Source organism: Schistocerca serialis, chromosome 7, assembly GCF_023864345.2.
Source record: "Schistocerca serialis cubense isolate TAMUIC-IGC-003099 chromosome 7, iqSchSeri2.2, whole genome shotgun sequence".
Taxonomy (NCBI): domain Eukaryota; kingdom Metazoa; phylum Arthropoda; class Insecta; order Orthoptera; family Acrididae; genus Schistocerca; species Schistocerca serialis.
Genome location: NC_064644.1, coordinates 573,918,869 through 573,943,359, shown reverse-complemented (window position 1 = coordinate 573,943,359; position 24,491 = coordinate 573,918,869). Strand labels below are relative to the sequence as shown.

General features: G+C 41.8%; 1 protein-coding gene across 1 annotated transcript in view; it reads right to left on the bottom strand.

Annotated features, from left to right (window-relative positions):
* Positions 1-24,491, bottom strand: part of LOC126413258 (ras-specific guanine nucleotide-releasing factor 2-like) — a 1,992,910-nt gene that overhangs the window by 742,093 nt on the left and 1,226,326 nt on the right. The window contains 1 exon segment of the mRNA XM_050083160.1: positions 21,201-21,326. Within this exon segment, the coding sequence (XP_049939117.1) occupies positions 21,201-21,326 (126 nt within the window).

Genomic DNA, 24,491 nt, shown 5'->3' with positions numbered 1-24,491 from the left:
ATTTTAATAATTTTGTGAAGAACGAAAATTCAAGAAGTATTTTCAGTTGCTAATTGTATGTGTTTAACTGACAGTAAAGGCTTTTTCAGATTTTTTTATATATTTCTATTCCCTAGTTAGACAACACTTTTCTATAAACATATTTTCTATTTTTCCTGTCTTCTCATTGAGAGATCTTGCATCTACTTGAGAGCTTGTGCCTAGATGTAGGATTTAAATAAGAACAACCAAAATCTTCAATTTCTTTACAGTTAAAATATTTTGTTGGCTTATCACACATCATTTTTCATCCATAATAATATTTTAGAACGTTCATCACTTGAAACTCGTTTTAAATGATTCTTATAATATTTAGATGTGATACGTTTTCCACAGGCACAAAGCACCTTATTATACCTATTCTGTGATATTTATTAACACATCGTTATATAAATGTGAATGCTTATACTTTGTATATTTATGTGAGTGTAAATTATGAATTAACTTCTGCAATTCACAACTTATACACCTCTTGGACTTGATTGCTCTCAGTTAGTATAGAAAATTTTTGATTAGACACAAATAAAATTATTTAATAAAAACAATGGAATCACTAATTTTGTTAAATATGGTAACACGAAGTCCGAGGAGATTTGTATTAAGACCACATCATTATATTGTACAAGAAAGAAAAATTTGAAAAAGTTTTGAGAAAGAATCTGAAAAAAAACTGGAGTTGGTTTTGTATTAATTAATCATCAAGACAACATTAAGTGATATCAGAAACATTATTAAATTTAGGGAGAAATGAAATGAGAACTATCTTCATTATGGAAAAACTGTTAATGCCTGAGCAGAATACTTTCTGACTGGAGCAAAATTGTCTGAAATGCAAGAAAAATTTAAACAAATTACAAAGAGGTTTTAATTTCTATGGTCATCCAATAAATATTTACGCTGTACACTTCTTAGGAACACTTTTAAAAATCATATTAATCATTATCCGTTAAGTTTTGTTAATGTTATGTTTCTTCTATTTGCCTTCATTTGTTCATTATAACAGATTTCAGCAAAAGTGTGAAATAAGTAGACAATTATTAGCAGTGATAACATACATCAACAATAAAATATTTTTACCAATACATGAATCAACCAAACAGCAGAACCTCACTTATTATATTTCAATTTAATGAAACTAACGAAAGTATTTTAAAAATGCTGTATATTAAATGGAGGCCATCACAGATCAACTGATCACTCTCACTCCTGACTAATCTTCACACTTGCACTTGCTACAGCTAGGACTTGTTACTTATTCATTCTTCAGTCTTAATATTTCTGCTTCTGAAAGTAAACTAGCTTCCTATGCGGTGAATAGTCCATATGTATAACGCTGCGCATCGAAGGTTCTCTATATAAGAAAATTGTAGAATATTTCCTCGAACAAATGCGAGACGGAATAACGTATCGAGATCACCAGAATCGCCGCGACTTTTCTCGTAGGTATGTGTTAGCTATCTATGCGCCAGACGCGCGTGCTACATAGGAATGTACAACTACTCGATAACTCGATTCAGTCGATCCGAGTGGCGAAAGAAACCAACGAACGAAAAGCGTGCTGGCTGGCTGGCGGGGGCGGCGAGGATGGCTATGCGGGAGGCCCAGGAACTGGGGGGTCCGCCACTGCTTAGAGATGGACTTAAAAAAAAAAAACAAACAAACAAAAAACAGAGGGATAAGAGATGTGAAACAGGGGATGAGAGAGAGAGAGAGAGTGAAAGAAAGAGAGAGAGAGAGAGAGAGAGAGAGAGAGAGAGAAGTTGAAAATCCCTCTGGGGTTTCCTTCGTGGGCTCAAAGGTTGTGCTGAAATTTATTAATAAGTATTTTTTCTATTTAAATTGGAGCACTACTGAAGAAGCTCAATAATGCAAGCAAGTAAATGTTTTGTATAACATTACTGCTGTGAATTTTTGAGTACTAGGTATAGAGAAAAAAATTGTATGCAGCTCAATAATTACTTTAGATTTACTTTGCCAGGCAGATATTCTAAATTAATTAGTGGTTGGGATTTTAATGAATTTCATGATCTGGAATTCACACCGTGAAATACTATCCAGAATTTCTAGTTTAATGTTTTAACTGAAAATAGGCCCTATTATTACAGTCTTTTTCTCGATGTTTTTCGGAGCTCTGCAGTACTAAGTTAACCACCTCTACGTGCCGTCCATTCTTGGTTATTTCCCCTGGGTTCACAAAAGTATGGTCGCGATTTTCCCCCTAGTTGACTCAATGTGCCCACATGCTACTAGGGACTCAGGTACGGAAACGAACGTTGCGGGAAGGTATAAGTGAAAATCGTCGGTACCTCTGACAGTGCAATACCTGTACAAGTGGAATTGTTACTCAGATGGTAGGGTACGCTAATTTCATAGGTTGTACTCACAGTGAGGACCAAAACACGAAAAGTCTAGTTAGCATAGAATCTAAAATGTATACGTTAAGAGCTACGAGAACTTGTCATCTTTGATACTGTGGGACACGGTTCTTCTACTGCAAGCTTTTTAGTTTCCATATTTTTAAAGGTCGTTGTACGGACGAAAACAAGAAAATATGTCCCTTAAATATCGGCTCTAAAATGCATACCTTAAGAGCTACTGTGTTTGGGCACTTGTGCCATAGAAGGCATGTATTTCCACTGTCAGCAGCATCATAGTGTTAGCTTTCGGTATGATCGTTTCCGGAACAGGGTCCTTTAACTGAAATTGATACATTTACCGTTCTCCATTTCCCTCAAAGTTTATGGCATCGTCACGGAATAACCATGTATGTAAACGATTTAAGACAGATTCTGAGCAGCCCTATTACACTGTTTGCGGATGATGCTGTCAATTACCGTCTAGTAAAGTCAACATAAGATCGAAACCAATTTCAAAATGATTTATACAGGCTATCTGCATAGTGCGGAAACTGACAGTCCGTTGTAAATAATGAAAAGGGTGAGGTTATCTGCATGGGTACTAAAATCTGATCCAATAAATTTCGGTTACATGATCAATCAAATAAATCTAAAGGCTGTCAGCTCAACTAAACACGTAGGCACTACACTTATGAACAAATTAAATCGGAACTATCACATAGATAATGTTGTGGGGAAGGCGAACCAAAGGCTGCGTTCTGTCAGCGGTATACTTCAGAGAAACAACAGATGTATTAAAGACTCTGCCTACATTACACCTGTCAGTCCTCTCGTGAAGATTCCTACGTATTACGGGGTCTTTCACAGAGAGGACTGAATGTAGGATATCGAAAATCTTCAAAGACGGGCAGTCCGTTTGGTATTATCGCGAAACAGGAGAGGGAGTATCATAGTATGGTAAGGGAGTTGGGATGGCAATTATTAAAACAAAGGAATTTTTCGTTGTGATGCTATCTTCTCACGAAATTTCAGTCAGGAACTTACTTCCCCGAATGTGGAAATATTTTGTTGACTTCCATCTGCATAGGGATAAATGATTATCAAAACAAAATACGAGGAATTAGATCTTGTGTGGAACGATTTAGGTGTTTGTTTTCCTGCCTGCTGCTCGAAAGTGGAATCGTAGGGAAACAGTCTGAAGGTGACAGGTTAAAGCCTCTCCCAGGCACTTAGGTGTGATTGCAGAGTAGTCATGTAGATATAGAAAACTGCTGCGAGGGAGTGGCTGCATTCACAACCAAACGATTCGTTTCATGAGGTATCTGTGCACTTCCTGCATTACTTTATTTGGACAATCCATACTAATATTATAATGCGGAAATACTTCTGTCGGTTACGTTTTGACAACTAAACCGTTGAACCAGTTACCATGGAATATGGTATGGAGATAGCTTGACTACTGAAGGAGAAAGTGAAAAAGAAAATATTGACCACTTAGAGGGTGAAGTAGGGAACGGAACATCTCTCTTTTAGTTCAGCGAACAGAAACTGCGCTAAAAATTGTTAGATTTGTAGCATAACGTCCACGTTGTATGAAACACAGCCATTTCAATAGCACACGCACCCCTCAGCAGCCGTACTGCGCGGGCCACCGCGTCCTGTACTGTGGCAGCCATGCCTAACCGAACAGGCAGACACGTGGGCGCAGCTGATGTATCTGCACGTACAACAGCTTATTTACTAACCATCACTCATCGTAACAAAACTGACACACGAGTGCAGCAGTGGGTAGCAGCTAGTAATAAATCATTAGGGATTTTACTTGCATCATTCTCATAAGTAAAATTTTATAATAAAATATGGCAGTTTTCAAAGGAATTTCATTCTGTTCACATAATCAAGTCGTTCTTCAAAACTGGCCCTGTCATGTCACCCAACTTCAGAATGTGGCAAAATCATCCTCATTTAGTTTATTCGGAACTGCCTTCACAAAAAAAAGACGAAGTAAATATTCCAGAATTCGAATCGAGAACAGCTGCCAACATGAGTAACGTAGAAGTAAAGATCCTCAGAGTAATGAAGCAACTTAAATCACTTAATAAAAGCAAGTCTTAGAAAAGGTTCTATTGACACACAGTCAACATGTGTTTAGAAAACATCGTTCCTGTGAAACACAACTAGCTCTTTATTCACATGAAGTGCTGAGTGCTATTGACAAGGGATTTCAGATCGATTCCGTATTTCTGGATTTCCGGAAGGCTTTTGACACTGTACCACACAAGCGGCAAGTAGGGAAATTGCGTGCATATGGAATATCGTCTCAGTTATGTGACTGGATTTCTGATTTCTTGTCAGAAAGGTCACAATTCGTAGTAATTGACGGCAAGTCATCGAGTAAAACACAAGTGATTTCTGACGTTCCTCAAGGTAGTGTTATAAGCCCTTTGCTGTTCCTTATTCATATACACGATTTGGGAGACAATCTGAGCAGCCGTCTTAGGTTGTTTGCAGATGCCGCTCTCGTTTATCGACTAATAAAGTCATCAGAAGACCAAAACAAACAGCAAAACGATTTAGAAAAGATATCTGAATGGTCCGAAAAGTGACAGTTGATCCTAAATAACGAAAAGTGTGAGGTCATCCACATGAGTGCTAAAGGGAACTCAAACTTCGGTTTCACGATAAATCAGTCTAATCTAAAAGCCGTAAATTCAACTAAGTACCTATGTATTACAATTACGAACAACTTAAATTGAAAATAACACACAGAAAATGTTGTGGGAACGGCTAACCAAATACTGCGTTTTATTGGCAGGACACTTAGAAAATGTAACAGACCTACTAAGGAGACTGCCTACACTACCCTTGTCCGTCCTCTTTTAGAATACTGCTGCGCGGTGGGGGATCCTTACCAGATAGGACTGACGGAGTACATCGAAAAAGTTCAAAGAAACGCAGCATGTTTTGTATTACGGCGAAATATGGGAGAGAGTGTCACAGAAACGATACAGGATTTGGGCTGGACATCATTAAAAGAAGGGCGTTTTTCGTTGCGACGGAATCTTCTCACGAAATTCCAATCACCAACTTTCTGCTCCGAATGCGAAAATATTTTGTTGACACCGACTTACATAGGGAGGAACTTATCACCAAGATAAAATAAGGGAAATCAGAGCTCGTACGGAAAGATATAGGTGTTCATTCTTCCCGTGCGCCATACGAGAATGGAACAGTAGAGAATTGTGAAGGTGGTTCGAGGAACCCTCTGCCAGGCACTTAAATCTGATTTGCAGAGTATCGATGTAGATGCAGATTTGATTTGTATGTCCTGTTCCAGTTCAGGGCTTTTCTTCAGTGTACTGACGCAGTTTACTTTTGCACTGACTGTAAGGAGCAGAACTATGGAAGCTTAGCCTGTATTGGCAAATTTTTCCCTTAACACTGTTTTTAAGTGGTCCTTATTCTTCGTATCCGGGAAGAATTCTTCCCTGATCCATACGTTTCCTGATCCATACGTGCCCAGAAAGGCCAAATAGTGGAAAGTTTTGTATAAGATTTCTGGCAAGTTTTGTATATATTACTGACGGCGTTAAATTCGAATTTTCAAAGTCCCAGCAACATTTAGGCCCAGAAATTGGTCAAAAATGGGGAAACTTACAAAAAAATTGTATAACTCGGAAACGAGGCTGTTTTCCGCAAAGTTTCCCACAAGAAAAGGTGTTACTGAATTTCTCCATTGTAACCTCCCCACCCCTGTGCCCATACCGTAGTTTGCTGTACACCTGTTTCCAAATTCAATCCTCCTGTAGAACCACATTGTTATTGCAGTGGTTGGTAGTTGATGACTGCCGTGGTGGAGAGGTAAGATGCTTGTGAGACGGCGCTGACCTCCCGCTCCTGATACAGAGTACCTGATGCGTCGAGTAGTTTGGCACGGTAAGCAGTCATTTTCAGTTATGTGTGAGAGCTATGTTCTTTTCAATCAATCGAACTACAGTTCCAAATCTGTTGCAGTGTTTGACGGTTACCCCGACAAGTTTAGCACCAGCAAAAAGAAGAACAAGCGAGCGAAAAAGTCCCAGAAAGACAGCTGTGTAGAAATAGTCTTCAGCGAAACGACGGCAAAACGTATGGATCAGGAAAAAAATTCTTCCCTGATACGAAGAATAAGGACCACTTAAAATCAGTGTTAAGGGAAAAATTGGCCAACACAGGCTAAGCTTCCATAGTCCTGCTCCTTACAGTCAGTGCAAAAGTAAACTGCGTCAGTACACTGAAGAAAAACCCTGATCTGGAACAAGACATACAAATACTTAAAGATCTGATTGTGGAGAAGTATGCCATAGTGGAGTGTGGTAAACGATTCCTCATTAAGTTGTGTGGCGGTGTAAGCAGAGTGTCTCTTAACCACTTCAGATACATACACCATACGCTTCAGCCGCCAGCACCCGATGTTATGACAACCTACATCGTATGCAAATGCAAAAGTGTGTTTCATGGCTATTCTTAGTGTCAGAACAGAAAGGAGGGTACCAACCCGCCGCACTCTCCAGCGTAGCTGTACGCGCCTATTTGTGACGCAGAGAACGCTGGCTAGCCTGACACTCAACGTAAAAATAGGTAAATGTCGTGTGGTGCAGTGCTTCCTATTGGACGCCGCTTCGGCGACTTGAGTGTCCTCAAAATCAACGGCACATAGTTCACCCGATTGGTCACCTACCTAAGTACTAGACAGGCCAAAACTGCAACAGAATTGACGAGTTATTTTTGCGTGAATTGTTAATTTTTTATCATCTGAAGAAGCATCGTCAATTAGTCTATAAGTTACAGTTACATCTATCTTGTTGACAGATTAAATTCTGATTTTTCTTCCCAAAACAACAGCATGAATTACACAAACTCACAGTGCAATAGTTACTGTGACAGAATCTTGAAACACAGTGTCTTGTTACACAACCAGTAGCTCAGTGCCTTATGGAAAACCTCACTGTGTTGGTTTCCTCTGACATAAGACGAAATTTCACGTTTATTTTCATACTAGTAAATTCTCTTTCCACTAGCCATCAATGTCTTTTCAAAAATTAGAGTTCTGGATTGAAAAAGTAATTAAATTAAAACTATAGTTCTGGCTATATCGACATGGATAAGAAACCAGAGGTTGAAAATACCGCTTCACTTGTAAATTTCTCTTATGATCACGACCGGTTTCGGGCTCTCATAAGCCCATCTTCAGGTGTCGCAACTGTGCTGTGGCCCCCAAGCGGCGCAGTGGACGTGTACAAGGCGCGGACTGCTACCTATGAGCGCAAAACAGGGAGTACATGTCCACCGCGTCCCACGGGGGCCATAGCACAGTTGCAACAGCTGAGGATGGGCTTTTGAGAGCTCGAAACCGGTCGTGATCATAAGAGAAATTTACAGCCGAAGCGGTATTTTCAACCTCTGGTATAATGCCCAGTTGCGGATGTTCTTCCATCAGGATTGTTTATAGTTAAGAAAAGGTTCTGAGCGCCATGGAACTTAACTTCTGAGGTCATCAGTCCCCTAGACTTAGAACTACTTAAACCTAACTAACCTAAGGACATCACACACATCCATGCCCGAGGCAGGATTCGAACCTCCGACCGTAGCAGTAGCGCGGTTCCGGACTGAAGCGCCTAGAACCGCTCGGCCACAACGGCCGGCTACTGTTAAGAAAGTTCCATATGTTAACGACTTGGTAAAATATTCTTCTCTTTGCCAAAATCTAATTTTGGTACCTGGAACGGTTTAGCAGATGTGATATATTCTATCAATGTTTCATTCTCTGACAGGTGCAGTCGGAATTGCATATGGTACATAAATTCCAATTTCTCGAAACTGCAGACAGATAGAGACCTCCAACCACGTCTAAAGAAAAATTCAGTATCTTAGCTGAATTTAATTTCCAATAACCTATGGTGTAATATGCACCACATGCAGAATCATACCGATCCATATTTCTCATTGCTAACTTATTCGAAAATCGCCGGCCGGTGTGGCCTAGCGGTTCTAGGCCCTTCAGTCTGGAACAGCGCGACTGCTACGGTCGCAGGTTCGAATCCTGCCTCGGGAATGGATGAGTGTGAGGTCCTTAAGTTAGTTAGGTTTAAGTAGTTCTAAGTTCTAGGGGACTGATGACCTCAGATGTTGTCCCATAGTGCTCAGACCCATTTATTCGAAATTCGCGCGGTGTTCATTTACATGGGAATATCACACTGAATATGACCATTAGTTAGATGATGGATACTTCACCATAAAGCCAACACATGAAGGTATAAGTAACACGAAAATCAATTTCTTTTGCCGATTAGTTTGTAAAATAGAGAAAGATTCCAGAGCGTGCGCCTCGATTGTGTCATCAACATGCGCGGCAAAAGCAGGCAAACAATGTCTCATTCATTCTGGCTCCCTGGCAGGTGCTGGGTTGCACAGGTCGGCGCCAACATGATACTGCGTGTTGCCTCATTAGATAACTAGCGGACACTTTCCATGCTGGATCACGCCACTTTCCACTGCACCCCCCCCCCCCCCCCTCACTTGCACACGTATCCCGTTTTCTTTCTGTGCACACTCTTACAGCTTTCAAAAAATAGGCCTCCACTGTTCGAAGCTCCATATTAAGTGCGTTATAGTTTGTAAGAATGTCAGCCACCTTGATTTGCAAAACTTGTTAGAAGTAGCCGTGTTGAAAGTAGAGGAGGAACAAATGACTGAAATGAGGACTGCTACAGACGAACGATAGCCATACTTCACGGTAGTGTTCAATAATTTCCCATTGTGAAATACTGTAAGAAACTGTGCTGGCGTAAGCTGTCGCCAGTACAGCGGTCAGCAAAGATGTAGCGCAAAGATCGATAGTAGGCACTGGATCAAATGCACCTATCATGAGAGAGGCCAGAGACATACCGACAAGCAACATCTCGCCAACGCTCTCTCGACAGCAAGTATTGAGCCCGCCATCACTGACCGGAGGGCCTCACTGACTCCTAGATTAGTGACCACAGCGGGACCACCGGTGAGACTAAAGTTTGTAATAGCAAGATAACTGATACTGTCCACAAAAGGACTATTACAGGAGAGATTGTACCACAACACATAGACTCTATTCCAGTTAAGTAAACGTTCATGTACATAAAGAACCATATTAATCCCTGTGTTCATCTGCATTGTAGAAAGAGGATATCGGCCACCCATAGCAACATCCTCTCCTATCCTTCCTTGCGGTACAAGACGGTACAGAAACACTGCGCAATGGTTTCAAATCAATTTATAGCAATGATAGGCAAATAATTTTTACTTATTATCTGGTATGAACTGAAATCAGTGATCTAGTATCTTCCTTAGCTGTAATGTACACATATTCCCATTTCGCAGTAAAGACAAGAGCAGTGGTGCAAAAGTGTGAAGAAATCAAACTTCTTAGAAATTTCCTTAAAGTTATCGTGTCATTTATATTATATTACAATAATTATTCTTATTAGTAAAAAATGCCAAATAAAATATTATTATTTCATTTGTGTAAATGGAGCGGTTCTAGGCGCTTCAGTCTGGGACCGCGCGACCGCTACGGTCGCAGGTTCGAGTCCTGTCTCGGGCGTGGATGTGTGTGATGTCCTTAGGTTAGTTAGGTTTAAGTAGTTCTGTTCTCGGGGACTGATGACCTCAGATGTTAAGTCCCATAGTGCTCAGAGCCATTTGAACCATTTTTTTGTGTAAGTTATTTAAGGCTTTCTAATGGTATGATTGATGAAAGTTTTCGTTTTGCTGTTCGGATGAACATCAAACTATATTGTATGGTGTGGAGTTGGGTTTTGGTGATGGCTCCTAAAATTATACTAATTTCAACATGCACTGAACACTATCGGTTGGTCTGATAAAAAAATGTCAATGAAATCTATTTTGGGGGAAATTATATCCCCTTTATTTACATACATAGTAAAATTTGTCGAAAACCGCATCGTTTCCGGGAGAAAAACCCAATAAATGCCCATTATTTCCGTTTTTGGCCAATTTCCGGGCCAAAATCATCTTTGGATTTCGCACTTTTTCTTTTTTTTTCTTTATTGATTTTCAATTACCTCCAAAGAGGGCGGGCTGGCAGCAGCTTAGTACGCTGCTCTACAGCCTACAGACTTTTTTAAAAACGGAAGAAGAAAAGAAACAAGAAAAACAGGCGATAAAACGATGACTTAAAGCGCAAAATGGCGGAAAAATGCGGAAAGTTTTTCGGACTGCAAATCATCGAAAATATATAGAACGCTTGTCGAAAAAACTTACACAAAACTTTCCACTAAGAATATCATTTGACTGGACTATATTACAAGATTTTTGGTGTTACATGTTGACGACATAGAATGAGTTTAACAGACGCCCTTATTCCTGTGTGTTAATAAGCTTGTACTTCTTTTTGTAAGACGTTATTAGCAGACTAGCGTATTTTGAGAGAGCAATTGGGTTACTGGATCCTTCACTTTCTCCTTAGACCATTCAGTGCCCCTGTTTAATACTGTGTACGCTAGGTGTCAGGTCTGCACAGCTGGTTACTGCTACGTCCGCCAGATGTCAGGCATAAGCTGCTGACTGGAGTTCGGCCCCAGCACGTCCGTAAGGCGAGTCTTTACACTCAAGGTATCATGAGTTTCAGTTGTGGGATGAACGTATCTCGGTCGTAAAGTCAAACTCGGAATCTGTACATCTGTTTATTTTCAGAAAGAACTTTTCCTTACTTTAGTGCACTTTTCTCTTACTCCTGTAGAAGACAGAGAGAAGAGAAAGTTAAATAGTGGTAGTTTCGCAAGTAAAGTGCTGTCACACTTTGACGCTGTTATTACACTATGAAACGTGTGTTAATGATTAAATAAACCAGTGGCAATTTAAATTCTAATGCTCTACTTTTTCGTATAACACTGTATAGAGCAGTGCATCTTTGAACGATGTTTTGTTGTTCAAGGTGGTCAACAACTTAATTTAGCACACTCATAGCTGAACGTCTAAGACAGCGTAATTTCAGTGAGAAGTTCTTATAGCTAACCCTAAAGTATAGTTCTGTGGGCTGAGTTACTCTCGGCATTTGTTCTCTTGGTAAGGCATAAATGGATCTCTAAAAATGGCTCTGAGCACTATGGGACTCAACTTCTGAGGTCATCAATCCCCTAGAACGTATAACTACTTAAACCTAACTAACCTAAGGACATCACACACATCCATGCCCGAGGCAGGATTCGACCCTGCGACCGTAGCGGTCTCGCGATTCCAGACTGTAGAGCCTAGAACCGCACGGCCACTCTGAATGCATCTCTAATCGCACACTTACGCCTGTATGGTATACTTCCTTTGAGCACTTGGCTTCTCCTTTCTTTTGCTCTGGCGGATACTCGAATCCTAATCCCCTTGGTATCCTGGCATCCTTGGCATCCTTTTATAGCCTCCACACCAATGTCGTTCTATATTTTTAACATTTTTCAAGTACATTCTCTTTACTATTCCATTGCCTTAGATGCTCTTGTATCCTTCCGTGCCGGCCGTGGTGTTCGAGCGGTTCTAGGGGCTTCAGTCCGGAACCGCGCGACTGCTACTGTCGCAGGTTCGAATCCTGCCTCGGGCATGGATGTGTGTGATGTCCTTAGGTTAGTTAGGTTTAAGTAGTTCTAAGTTCTAGGGGACTGATGACCTCAGATGTTAAGTCCCGAAGTTCTCAGAGCCATTTGCAACTCCAGGAGGGACTTCTTGAATTTCCACAGCGTTTACTGGTCCAGTTCTATCGCCACCCTTCGACACCATCGAAGCCGCCACTTTCTCGGTTAATCTCTCCATGTCCGCTTTCATTTTTTTCATTTTTCTCACTTCCCCGTAGTGTCAATTCCTCAAATTTATTTCCTAGTTCGCGAATGGCAGCATTGTTCCCTTCTACTTTCTTCCTAGCTAATTCACAACTTTCTACATGTTTGATGAATTCTTCGTGTTCACGCTCACATCTTTCACTTAGTTCCTGGAATTTATTTTCTAGTCTTTCACCTCTTTTGTTTCATTTCGATCGCAATTAATCGCTACCCTACCTCGTCAATAGTCGCTTTTATTTCCGCTGAGACCTCCTTTTTAATTTCAATATCTAACTCTCTATTTCTTTATCTTGACCTATCCTTCGCTTCCTGAAAGTTTGAATCCATTTTTCTTCTTAGCATTTCAGCCAAATCGGCCAGCCACGTTGTGCACAGATATACGTTCACTGATGTATTCTGTTCGCTAATTGTGGTTTCAGCCTCGTCCATACTCGCACTTCTGAGATTGTGCCTTTGGCGTGAAACATTATTAACCGCGATTGGAACAGACTGTGTATCACTTAAGTTTAAAATCGTCGCAGCACCACAAGAATCCGGCTCAATCAGATTACTTGCCTCGAAATGACCCTTCATTTTCTGTACTCTCCTGACTAAACATGACAAGCTTCCTATCTCCACCATTTGCCTCTGTCTTTATAGCCTGTTCACCAAGCGTGTTACCTAATTTCTCAGCATCTAACTTCTTTTTTCTCATAACATTGTTAGAGCAACAGTGCATGTCTATCTTAGAAACAACGCAAATGAGAACTAATACCAAAAAATCTCTCACCTAAATATACGGAAAACAGTTTCTAAATTTGTTATCCAAGTTAAACTAAGCCATTCATCACACGCAACCTAATGCAAGGAAACGAATCTTCACACGCAATCCTAACACAAAAATATATCGTCACTCACACACACACACACACACACACACACACACACACACACACACACACACACAGACAGACAGACACGCACATTCCATAAAATTCACCAATCAAAACCTCAACGCTTAAAATCCACCAAAATGACATAAATACCCTTCTGACAAAAATAAAAACAATTTAGCTATTGCCAACAGGGTAACAGTGCTGTTTAATCACAATAAAGAAATTGTGTAAAGCCCGTCGAAAAGCAGGTCCTTAGGTTAGTTAGGTTTAAGTAGTTCTAAGTTCTAGAGGACTGATGGCCTCAGATGTTAAGTCCCATAGTGCTCAGAACCATTTGAATCATTTTTTTCTCCTTCCGTCATCATTAATCGTAATAACTTTTCTACACGAATTTGTCGCGCCGGTTTTCTATGATTACTTTCCTGCTTACAGGACGAGAAACCTACGTGAATTGAACTGGAGAGATACTGTGCCTCCTCATGGGCCTCTAGTTGGTCTCGCCGATTAGTACAGCACAGTACACATTTAATAAATAAGTTGGAGCATGTCTTGTACTGGCCATGTGTCTGGGACACTCATAAAATATCCATTAACTGTTCAGTCATATATGCTTACGTTCTATACGAATATACTTTTCTGTTGTTATCTTTGTACAGCTTGCCCTTCCAACTAGGCCTGCTACAAAATAAATTCACTCATTAGATTTTTCTGACAGATGCTGTTATTCTTCTATGCACATGAACATGAGGTACCTAATGCCCAGAAAGAGGACGCAGTGACACATCTGACATGGACGACCAAGAATACACTACTGGCCATTAAAATTGCTACACCACGAAGATGACATGCTACAGACGCGAAATTTAACCGACAGGAAAAAGAAGCTGTGATATGCAAATGATTAGCTTTCCAGAGCATTCAGTGGCGACACCTACAACGTGCCGACATGAGGAAAGTTTCCAACCGATTTCTCATACACAAACACCAGTTGACCGCCGCTGCCTGGTGAAACGTTGTTGTGATGCCTCGTGTAAGGAGCAGAAATGCGTACCATCACGTTTCCGACTATGTTAAAGGTCGGATTGTAGCCTATCGCGATTGCGGTTTATCGTATCGCGACATTGCTGCTCGCGTTGGTCGAGATCCAATTACTGTTAGCAGAATATGGAATCGGTGTGTTCAGGTCGGCAATATGGAACGGCGTGCTGGATCCCAACGGCCTCGTATGACTAGCAGTCGAGATGACAGGCATCTTATCCGCATCGCTGTAACGGATCGTGCGGCCACGTCTCGATCCCTGAGTCAACAGATGGGGACGTTTGGAAGACAACAACCATCTGCACGAACAGTTCGACGACGTTTGCAGCAGCATGGACTATCAGTTCGGAGACCATGGCTGCGGTTACCCTTGATGCTGCGTCGCAAACAAGAGCGCCTGCGATGGTGTACTCAACGACAAACCTGGGTGAACGAATGGCAGGTTCCGTTTACAGCATCATGATGGTCGCATCCGTGTTTGGCGACATCGCGGTGAACGCACATTGGAAGCGTGTATTCGTCTTCGCCATACTGGCGTATCACCCGGCGTGATGGTATCGGGTGCCATTGGTTACACGTCTCGGTCACCTCATTGACGGCACTTTGAACAGTGGACGTTACTTTTCAGATGTGTTACGACCCGTGGCTGTACCCTTCATTCGATCCCTGCGAAACCCTACATTTAAGCAGGATAATGCACGACCGCATGTTGCAGGTCCTGTACGAGCTTTTCTGGATACAGAAAATGTTCGACTGCTGCCCTGGCCAGCACATCCTCCAGATCTCTCACCAACTGAAAACGTCTGGTCAATGGTGGCCGAGCAACTGGCTCGTCACAATACGCCAGTCACTATTCTAGATGAACTGTGGTATCGTGTCGAAGCTGCATGGGCAGCTGTACCTGTATACGCCATCCAAGCTCTTGTTTGACTCAATGCCCAGGCGTATCAAGGCCGTTATTACGGCCAGAGGTGGTTGTTCTGGGTACTGATTTCTCAGGATCTATGCACCAAAATTGCGCGAAAATGTAATCACATGTCATTTCTAGTATAATATATTTGTCCAATGAATACCCGTTTATCATCTGCATTTCTTCTTGGTGTAGCAATTTTAATGGCCAGTAGTGTAGAACCAGGCCCTACTATGTTAATTTGAGTCTTACGCGACCTCGCTATTTCTGCACGGCAGAAACATCGATGTTGTCTTCACCATGAGGAGAAGAAATGCAAATACCTCGATGGAGCTGAGACAGTAGTGTATGAAAAATGTGAAGTTTAGTCACTCCTCGCCGTATTCCCGTCGCTAATGACTCTGATGTTGACGGGGTGTCAAACTCTAATCTGCCCTCCTTTCACTCACCGTACGGAGCGAGGGCTTCGGGCGTGTCCCAGTTTTACTTGCCGTACCCTCACGACCGTTTTGGGAAATGGAATATGTGAACAGTAAAACTGTCACGCACTTTACTACGAATACTGTGTTTTTTTTTCCTAAATCTATCCATCAGTGTTTTCCGATAACGCCGTGATCTTTTTTTCACTGCTTTTGTTTTCGCTTTTCTGAGAAGTCCGTTGTGTTTAGAAACGGGCTATGTCGGCTTGTTGTGTGCTTCTGGTTTCCTTCGACCTGTTACGACAGCATCACTCTATAAGGGGTTTAAACGCTGGAGCTGTACTCTAAAGCTGCTCACATTAGCATGCACTGCATGTTCTCTGAACCTGATAGACAAAACCATGCATACTGTACTAGTGATTTATGTTTCTGTTTAACTACATATTTCTTCGAAGAATCATCCCCAAGTGATCTATTTATCCAGAGTTAAAGAGGGCTGACATTTCACTGCAGTAGAAGTACTATCTTAGTCGCGTTACAGTTCCTTACACTTACGAAGGGACAATACTTTCATTTCAATCAAACATTCGTCTGGCTTCCATCAATCGTTATTTGTTCGATCCAGTCATATGTCTGCGGTATAACTCGTATAATGCGGTGGATTGTCGGGCTCCTTTCTGAAATTTAGGAAGAGGCAACTGCCTGTTCACTTTTATTCGCTATCCGCGAAATGTCATTTCTGAAAAAAAAAGCCTTCGTGTGGGCTCGCACCCTCTAATTTTATCTTCGTGGTTTCTTCGCGAGATATATATTGTGCGATTATATGTAATTAAACTGTAGCTACTCACAGGGGACCAATGTGGGTTGTAATTACGTTATGGCAGCGAAACTTGGCAGATACGCTACTGTGTTAATGTGGAACCCATTTACGCTGGAAAACAAATTAGTTGCAATTGTGGCCACCAGGTGTAAATCTGGGGCTGTAGTCTGTTTGTACGACGGAAGACACCCACGCTGTCATTTGACAAGCAAGTATGAAATTGAGGAGATCGTGCGCTGTTAGTGAAACTATTTTAGAGTGAACGACAGCTATAATTCTGCTGCATTGAGGGAGTATTGGCGGCTGGAAAGTCTGAAGAGGGGCCCGATGACATTAAATGGTTTAAGGAATATGATTAAGAAATTCGAAAACACGAGTGATCTCTGTGTGGCACCTGGAAGAGGACGGCGTCCCATCCCAGTGAATGTTACTGGCGACGTTGCTGTTGGTGTAACGTGCCCCGGTTAAAGCTAGCGCTCGTGCATCGCCACGAAAATCGTTCATCCGATGGCGGTCACTTTTAACACTCGTGCAGCAGCTGAAACCTCACAAGCCGCAGCACATCTCTGAATTTGCTCTTCGGTTCCTGTTCAGACGGCTCTGAGCACTATGGGACTTAACTTCTGAGGTCATCAGTCCCCTACAACTTAGAACTACTTAAACCTAACTAACCTAAGGACATCACACACATCCATGCCTGAGGCAGGATTCGAACCTGCGACCGTAGCGGGCACGCGGTTCCAGACTGTAGCGCCTTTAACCGCACGGCCACTCCGGCCGGCTCGGTTCCTGTCACGGATCGAAGTTGATGACATGAGACTGTGAGGCTCGTTACACACTACAAGATGCAGTGAATACACTGAACTTCCAAATCTGGGGTACTGTTCAACGGCTTGTTGTGCAGGGACAGCCATTGTGACTTTGTGATGTGAATTCATAAGCATCTTCATTCTCTATCCGCTTGACGTGCAGTAATTTTCGTGCTAGGCGCGTCTGCAAATATTAGTTAGGAATCAGCTATAAGGATGGACACGCGTAGCCGCTCTAAGAGCAGTTCGAGACGCAGCTAAATTTAAGATACCGTGCCATCAGCAGAAGCTTCACTTCAGTAGTCAGAAAAAGTGTAGGTCAATGTAAACAATGTACCTGCCTCACAGAGTGTTAACGACACAAGCATATAGTTCTGCCGTGCGGTTCTAGGCGCTTCAGTCTGAAACCGCGAGACCGCTACGGTCGCAGGTTCGAATCCTGCATCGGGCATGGATGTGTGTGATGTCCTTAGGTTAGTTAGGTTTAAGTAGTTCTAAGTTCTAGGGGACTGATGACCTCAGAAGTTGAGTCCCATAGTGCTCAGAGCCATTTGAACCATGTAGTTCTGCGTACCTGATGTCAATGGCGCTGCTGCAATATTACAATCGGAAAGTGCACAACCACTGTCACCAGTCAGCTCTGAGAAACAATGTGCGACACGGTGTTCCAAAAGTGCAGACAACACACTTGCTGCATCCGCTAACGGCATGGTTCAAATGGTTCAAATGGCTCTAAGCACTATGGGACTTAACATCTGAGGTCATCAGTCCCCTAGAGCTTGGAACTACTTAAACCTAACTAACCTAAGGACTTCATACACATCGATGCCCAAGGCAGGATTCGAATCTGCGACCGTGGCGGTCGCGCGGTTCCAGACTGTAGCGCCTAGTACCGCTCGGCCACTCTGGTCGGCCAAGTGAAGAAATTTCGGATGATAGTGACACGAAGCAGAGTAATAATAAATTTTCTTGGTAAGGATAATCATACTACATTGATGGAAGACGTTCCTTATCCTCGTGTCAGAACTAGGTACGTAATACTGTATCACACATTCCAGATTTGAGGGGAACTGCGAAGAATGAAAAAGACAGAAATAGAAATATGGCATAACTGCATTGTGCACTATCCTCTTTGGGAATATCTGACTGTAGATGACATGCTCAACCAATTTTAAGGACGATGTAGTTTTCCAATCTGCATTCCTTCCAAACCTGGCAAATACTGAACGAAAGTCTTTAATCTAGCTGATGCAAGAACATCTTACACCTTAAATACGGAAGTTTGTTTAGAAGAGCAGCCAGAATGACTTTATAAGCTGAGTAACCGCACTGCTAATGTTGCGAAAAGGTTGTGTGAATAGGTCAAAGTCAAATGAGGTTGTGTTGTCTATATGTACAACATAATTCAATGTCAAGCGTTTTTGTATGCCCAGTCAGTACGAAATAGGAGAGAAAGGCAAACGCGGTCTAATTACACCCATTTCTGGGCTGTTTACGAGACCGTTCGCCGTTTCACCTGAAAGTTCCCCTGTGGATGTGCAAATGTATCTGATCGACCTGCAAGGTGATTCCCGTTATCACGGCAATTCCTTTTTCGTTAAAACTGTCCAGGGCGTGTACATTGCTGTCTTAAGAGTTTCTACGCCTGCCAGGGCAAGCACAAGAGCCGAAATTTTGGTTCTCCCTGATTTACTAGTTGCCTTCTTTTTTCTGATTCTTCAAGTTTCATTTACTAGTTGCGTTTAATACCTACTGTAGCTGGTACGAGCTATATTTTGTACGGCATATGTGGCTTAATACTGAAGAAACTGCAAAAAGCTGGGAATTGAAGGAGATGGGACCTGGATAAACTGAAAGAACCAGAGGTTGTACAGAGTTTCAGGGAGAGCATAAGGGAACAATTGACAGGAATGGGGGAAAGAAATACAGTAGAAGAAGAATGGGTAGATATGAGGGATGAAGTAGTGAAGGCAGCAGAGGATCAAGTAGGTAAAAAGACGAGGGCTAGTAGAAATCCTTGGGTGACAGAAGAAATACTGAATTTAATTGATGAAAGGAGGAAATATAAAAGTGCAGTAAACGAAGCAGGCAAAAAGGAATACAAACGTCTCAAAAATGAGATCGACAGGAAGTGCAAAATGGCTAAGCAGGGTTGGCTAGAGGACAAATGTAAGAATGTAGAGGCTTATCTCACGAGGGGTAAGATAGATACTGCCTACAGGAAAATTAAAGAGACCTTTGGAGAAAAGAGAACCACTTGCATGAATATCAAGAGCTCAGATGGAAACCCAGTTCTAAGCAAAGAAGGGAAAGCAGAAAGGTGGAAGCAGAGGGTCTATACAGGGGCGATGTTCTTGAGGACAATATTATGGAAATGGAAGAGGAGGTAGATGAAGATGAAATTGGAGATATGATACTGCGTGAAGAGTTTGACAGAGCACTGAATGACCTGAGTCGAAACAAGGCCCTGGGAGTAGACAACATTCCATTATAACTACTGACAGCCTTGGGAGAGCCAGGCCTAACAAGACTCTACCATCTGGTGAGCAAGATGTATGAGACAGGTGAAATTCCCTCAGATTTCAAGAAGAATATAGTAATTCCAATCCCAAAGAAAGCAGGTGTTGACAGATGTGAAAATTACCGAACTATCAGTTGAATAAGTAATTGCTGCAAGATACTAACACGAATTCTTTACAGACGAATGGAAAAACTGGTAGAAGCCGACCTCGGGGAAGATCAGTTTGGATTCCGTAGAAATATTGGAACACGTGAGGCAATACTGACCTTATGACTTATCTTAGAAGAAAGATTAAGAAAAGGCAAACGTACGTTTCTAGCATTTGTAGACTAAGAGAAAGCTTTTGACAATGTTGACTGGAATACTCTCTTTCAAATTCTAAAGGTGGCAGAGATAAAATACAGGGAGCGAATGGCTATTTACAATTTGTACAGAAACCAGATGGCAGTTATAAGGGTCGAGGGACATGAAAGGGAAGCAGTGGTTGAGAAGGGAGTGAGACAGGGTTGTAGCCTCTCCCCGATCTTATTCAATCTGTATATTGAGTAAAGGAAACAAAAGAAAAATTCGGAGTAGGTATTAAAATCCATGGAGAAGAAATAAAAACTTTGAGGTTCGCCGATTACTTTGTAATTCTGTCAGAGACAGCAATGGACTTGGAAGAGCAGTTGAACGGAATGGACAGTGTCTTGAAACAAGGATATAAGATGAACATCAACAAAAGTAAAACGAGGATAACGGAATGTAGTCGAGTTAACTCGGGTGATGCTGAGGGAATTAGATTAGGAAATGAGACACTTAAAGTAGTAAAGGAGTTTAGCTATTTGGGGAGCAAAATAACTGATGATGGTCGAAGTAGAGAAGATATAAAATGTAGACTGGCAATGGTAAGGAAAGCGTTTCTGACGAAGAGAAATTTGTTAACATCGAGTATAGATTTAAGTGTCAAGTCGTTTCTGAAAGTATTTGTATGGAGTGTAGCCATGTATGGAAGTTAAACATGGGCGATGAATAGTTTAGACAAGAAGAGAATAGAAGCTTTCGAAATGTGGTGCTACAGAAGAATGCTGAAGATTAGATGGGGAGATCACACAACTAATGAGCAGGTATTGAGTAGAATTGGGGAGAAGAGGAGTTTGTGGCACAACTTGACAAGAAGAAGGGGCCGGTTTACAGGACATGTTCTGAGGCATCAAGGGATCACGAATTTAGCATTGGAGGGCAGCGTGGAGAGTAAAAATCGTGGATGGAGACCAAGAGATGAATACACTAAGCATTTTCAGAAGGACGTAGGTGCAGTAAGTACGGGGAGATGAAGCAGCTTGCACAGGATAGAGTAGCATGGAGAGCTGCATCAAACCAGTCTCTGGACTGAAGACTACAACAACAACAACAACAATAATGTGACTTGTGGCATTTCTTAAGCGACATCATCTTCACCAAATCTCGTGTAGCTGCAGCAGCGTCCTTTTTATGAGCGCCGCGTGCTGCTGTGAAGAAAACTGCTCGGCTGCAGAGCACGGGCGTGGCGCGGCGCGACGCCGGTACCGACCTCATCGTGCATCTGCCGCGACAGGTTCTCCAGCTGCTGGCGGGCGTTCTGCAGGCTCTTCCTCTCCACGTGGTCGTGGGGCGTGTGCGCCAGCAGCTCGTGCAGCGTTATGATGTACCTGGGCACCTGAAAAAGTATTGCTGTTAGATTAAAGTGCTGTGTGTGTGTGTGTGTGTGTGTGTGTGTGTGTGTGTGTGTGTAAATTACCGTTATAAACTTCTGGGACTTGTAGATGGGAGCGAATACGGTAAATTTTGAATAGCAAACCATCTGTGCTGCCCGTCGCCCCCTGACGAACACCGACAAGGTAATGAACGTACGCGATGCCGCATAACAGCGCATAAAGCTTCACTCAGAACTGCAGAAGTCTCATCTGTTACACCCCCTTTTTGCGTAATACTAGTGTCGATCGTCAATTAAAGCTCATGGTGTTCACATTTGCCACTTGAAGTAAAAATCTGAAACGCGATGATTTTTCTGTCATATAGTTATTGAGAAGCCACATCAGCCACTGTAATTTACGACAAGTTAGATAAGTAATTAAAGATAATTGAGGGTCACTGTAGACCATTTTGATAGTTTTCTCTCTTGTGAAACTTAATTCAAACCTAGATTATAGATGTGATATGGCATAGGTCATCCTTCGATCCATTGTAGAACTTGGAAACCCACTCGGGGAATATTCGTTCACATTTTTGTTGAACCATCCTGTATTAAAACTTTTCCTTTTATCAATAGTGCAATTTATAAACAATGTTTTGTGAGTAGAATAAAATTTCCAATGGTAAACTTAACTGCTTTTTCGACGTTATTTTACCAGCTAACTAAAAAAAGGAAAGCCTTGAACCCCTTCCACTAAATTTAGTTAGTATTAAGATTCTTTTACAGGGAGTGCAGTGGAACTGACGCTGAAATCATTAAGTATTTGGTTATGTCATCGATAGTCTCACTGAACTCTTCTGAATTCTACATGTCATGTGTGGTCTGGCGTCTCCTTACCAGCAACAGGTCCCAGGTTCAAACTAGTCAATTCCCTAAAAAACACGCTCTGAGCGTCGTTGCGCGAAAGTGGTGGGGAGACACGATATAGAACAAACAGACACCATGCAGAATGTTAGAAAATGGCGACGCTGCCAGGATGGTAAAATACAATGATTGAAGTTCGACCACATGCCTAACTAGGTCAGAAAAATATCCTGCTGAAAAATTTTCGTAGTAAAATTTTTTTTTCTAAAGTTATACATAGTCGGAAACAGTATCTGCAGCGATAGATTGTAAAAGTATTCAATAGAAAGTGAGTCTGGCAGAGACAATAGCATAATTAAGTTATGAATTTTAATATTGTTACAATTAAGTTTTCTCTCCAATACAAGTGCACGGGTGGTGGATACATCGTTGACAAGTTGGTTCTGACCCAACAAGTAAGTGAATGGTTTGTCAAGTCGTGTGAACAAAAAGTTTATGAAACGCGTGAGATCGTGTGAGCGCATGTTGACTCGAAGTAGGACGCGTGAATTGCTTTTAAAACAGAAAATAAGAGATTCGGAAAGATTAGCAATGGCAGATCGAGACCTTGACCGAATTGAGGTAGAGACCCAGCATGGAAATGGACAGAGAATAGAGGACAGTACAACAGATGATGCAGTATCGCGAGAAATAGGACATATAACGCACCATAACGAGGATAATGTACGTCAAGGCATAGAAAACGTAAGTCAGCATATGACAGAGGAGCAGGAAAGTAGAGAGACAGTAGTTGAGGATTCTAACTTGCGTCTTGAATATGTAGAACCCATAGTACAAGTAATCAGAGCTCCCTCACCACAGAGTACAAGGAATGCGAGCAGAAACGTGTCACAGCACAGTTCAATGCAATCGGTTGCGAACCAACACTTGGGCGAAAACACAGAGCGTAGGACGTCGGAAGACAACGCAATAGGACCCACCAATCTGGCAGAATTATTACAATTGATGACGGAAACCATGACAAGACAAAATAAAGAAACTGCGAAACAAATTAAAATTCAGAATGCAGAAATGACGAAACAAAATGCAGAAACTACGAGACAAATGCGTGCGATTAAAGAACAAAACAAAAAAAATTCAGTTACACCTAAGTCATATTGAAGACGAGGCAAAAGAATCTCGAGAAGTGATAGGAAACTTAATAACGGGTCACAATCAATTGAGAACAGACAGTGACAAGGTACAAGCGGACGTACAAACATTGCGTAATGACATTCAGGACGAGATCAAAACATTACGTAACAACACCCAGGGAGAAGTCAAGAAACTAGAGAAACAGATAAACGAAATTACTAGACAAGCAGCAGGTACAGCGCGTGAAGTTGTTGAAAACAGTGTGTTACACAAACGTATCACAAAAGCAGCGCTGAAAAGATATGATAACAGCATAGTCAAAATAGAAGCGCAAACGAAGCGACAATTTCAGAAATTGCGAACAGAGTTGTTGCAAACCATTGAAGAGCGTAGTGAACAGTATCGAACAAGCACAGAGTCTGCAAGCACATCTGTATCTGTAACAGCACCGGAAAAACAAGCAATTAACGAAGATACTACGCATTTGCGATTCCAATCACAGGCGGAAAGTAACATACGTGAAATCAGACAACCAGCACAGCAAGAAACACCTTTCGAAATTCTTGATGAACAAGCGGCATCACAAACACATGCGGAACCACAAATGTATGTTTCAAGACAGTCTGGATGGTGCAATGAAGCGGCAAGGTTAGCCAGACAAAATACCGAACCAATACCTGACAATGGAAAGCCAGGTCGCGAAGAGTACAGTGCAATGTATTCAGCTACACGTTCACAACCGATGGAAGAAAATTATTGCGTACCACTCCAACGATACTACGCAAGGGTAGGCGAAAGTTACAGTGGACAATATCCAATGGATCTACCACAACCGGAAAGAACGACGGGAGAAATGATCGGAAACAAAAGTGGCGAAGAATCGCGAATTTCATATGGAATTATGACGAAGTACGACAACGATCATTTCCTCACAGTCAGAAAATTTCAACTCTTTCGAGAAAGAAACTCATTACATCGACGAACTTTTATTGATCAATTTCGAGTAGGATTACCAGAACACTGGACGCTAGCACACAAATTAGACTTTATATGTGCACACATGTCAGGAACAGTCGCAGAAACCATGCAGAATGTTGCAGCAACATGCCGATGGTATGAAGATTTCAGAGAGAAGTTTCTCTCACGATATTGGTCCAGCGAAGCACAGAACAGAGTGAAGTACGAATTATT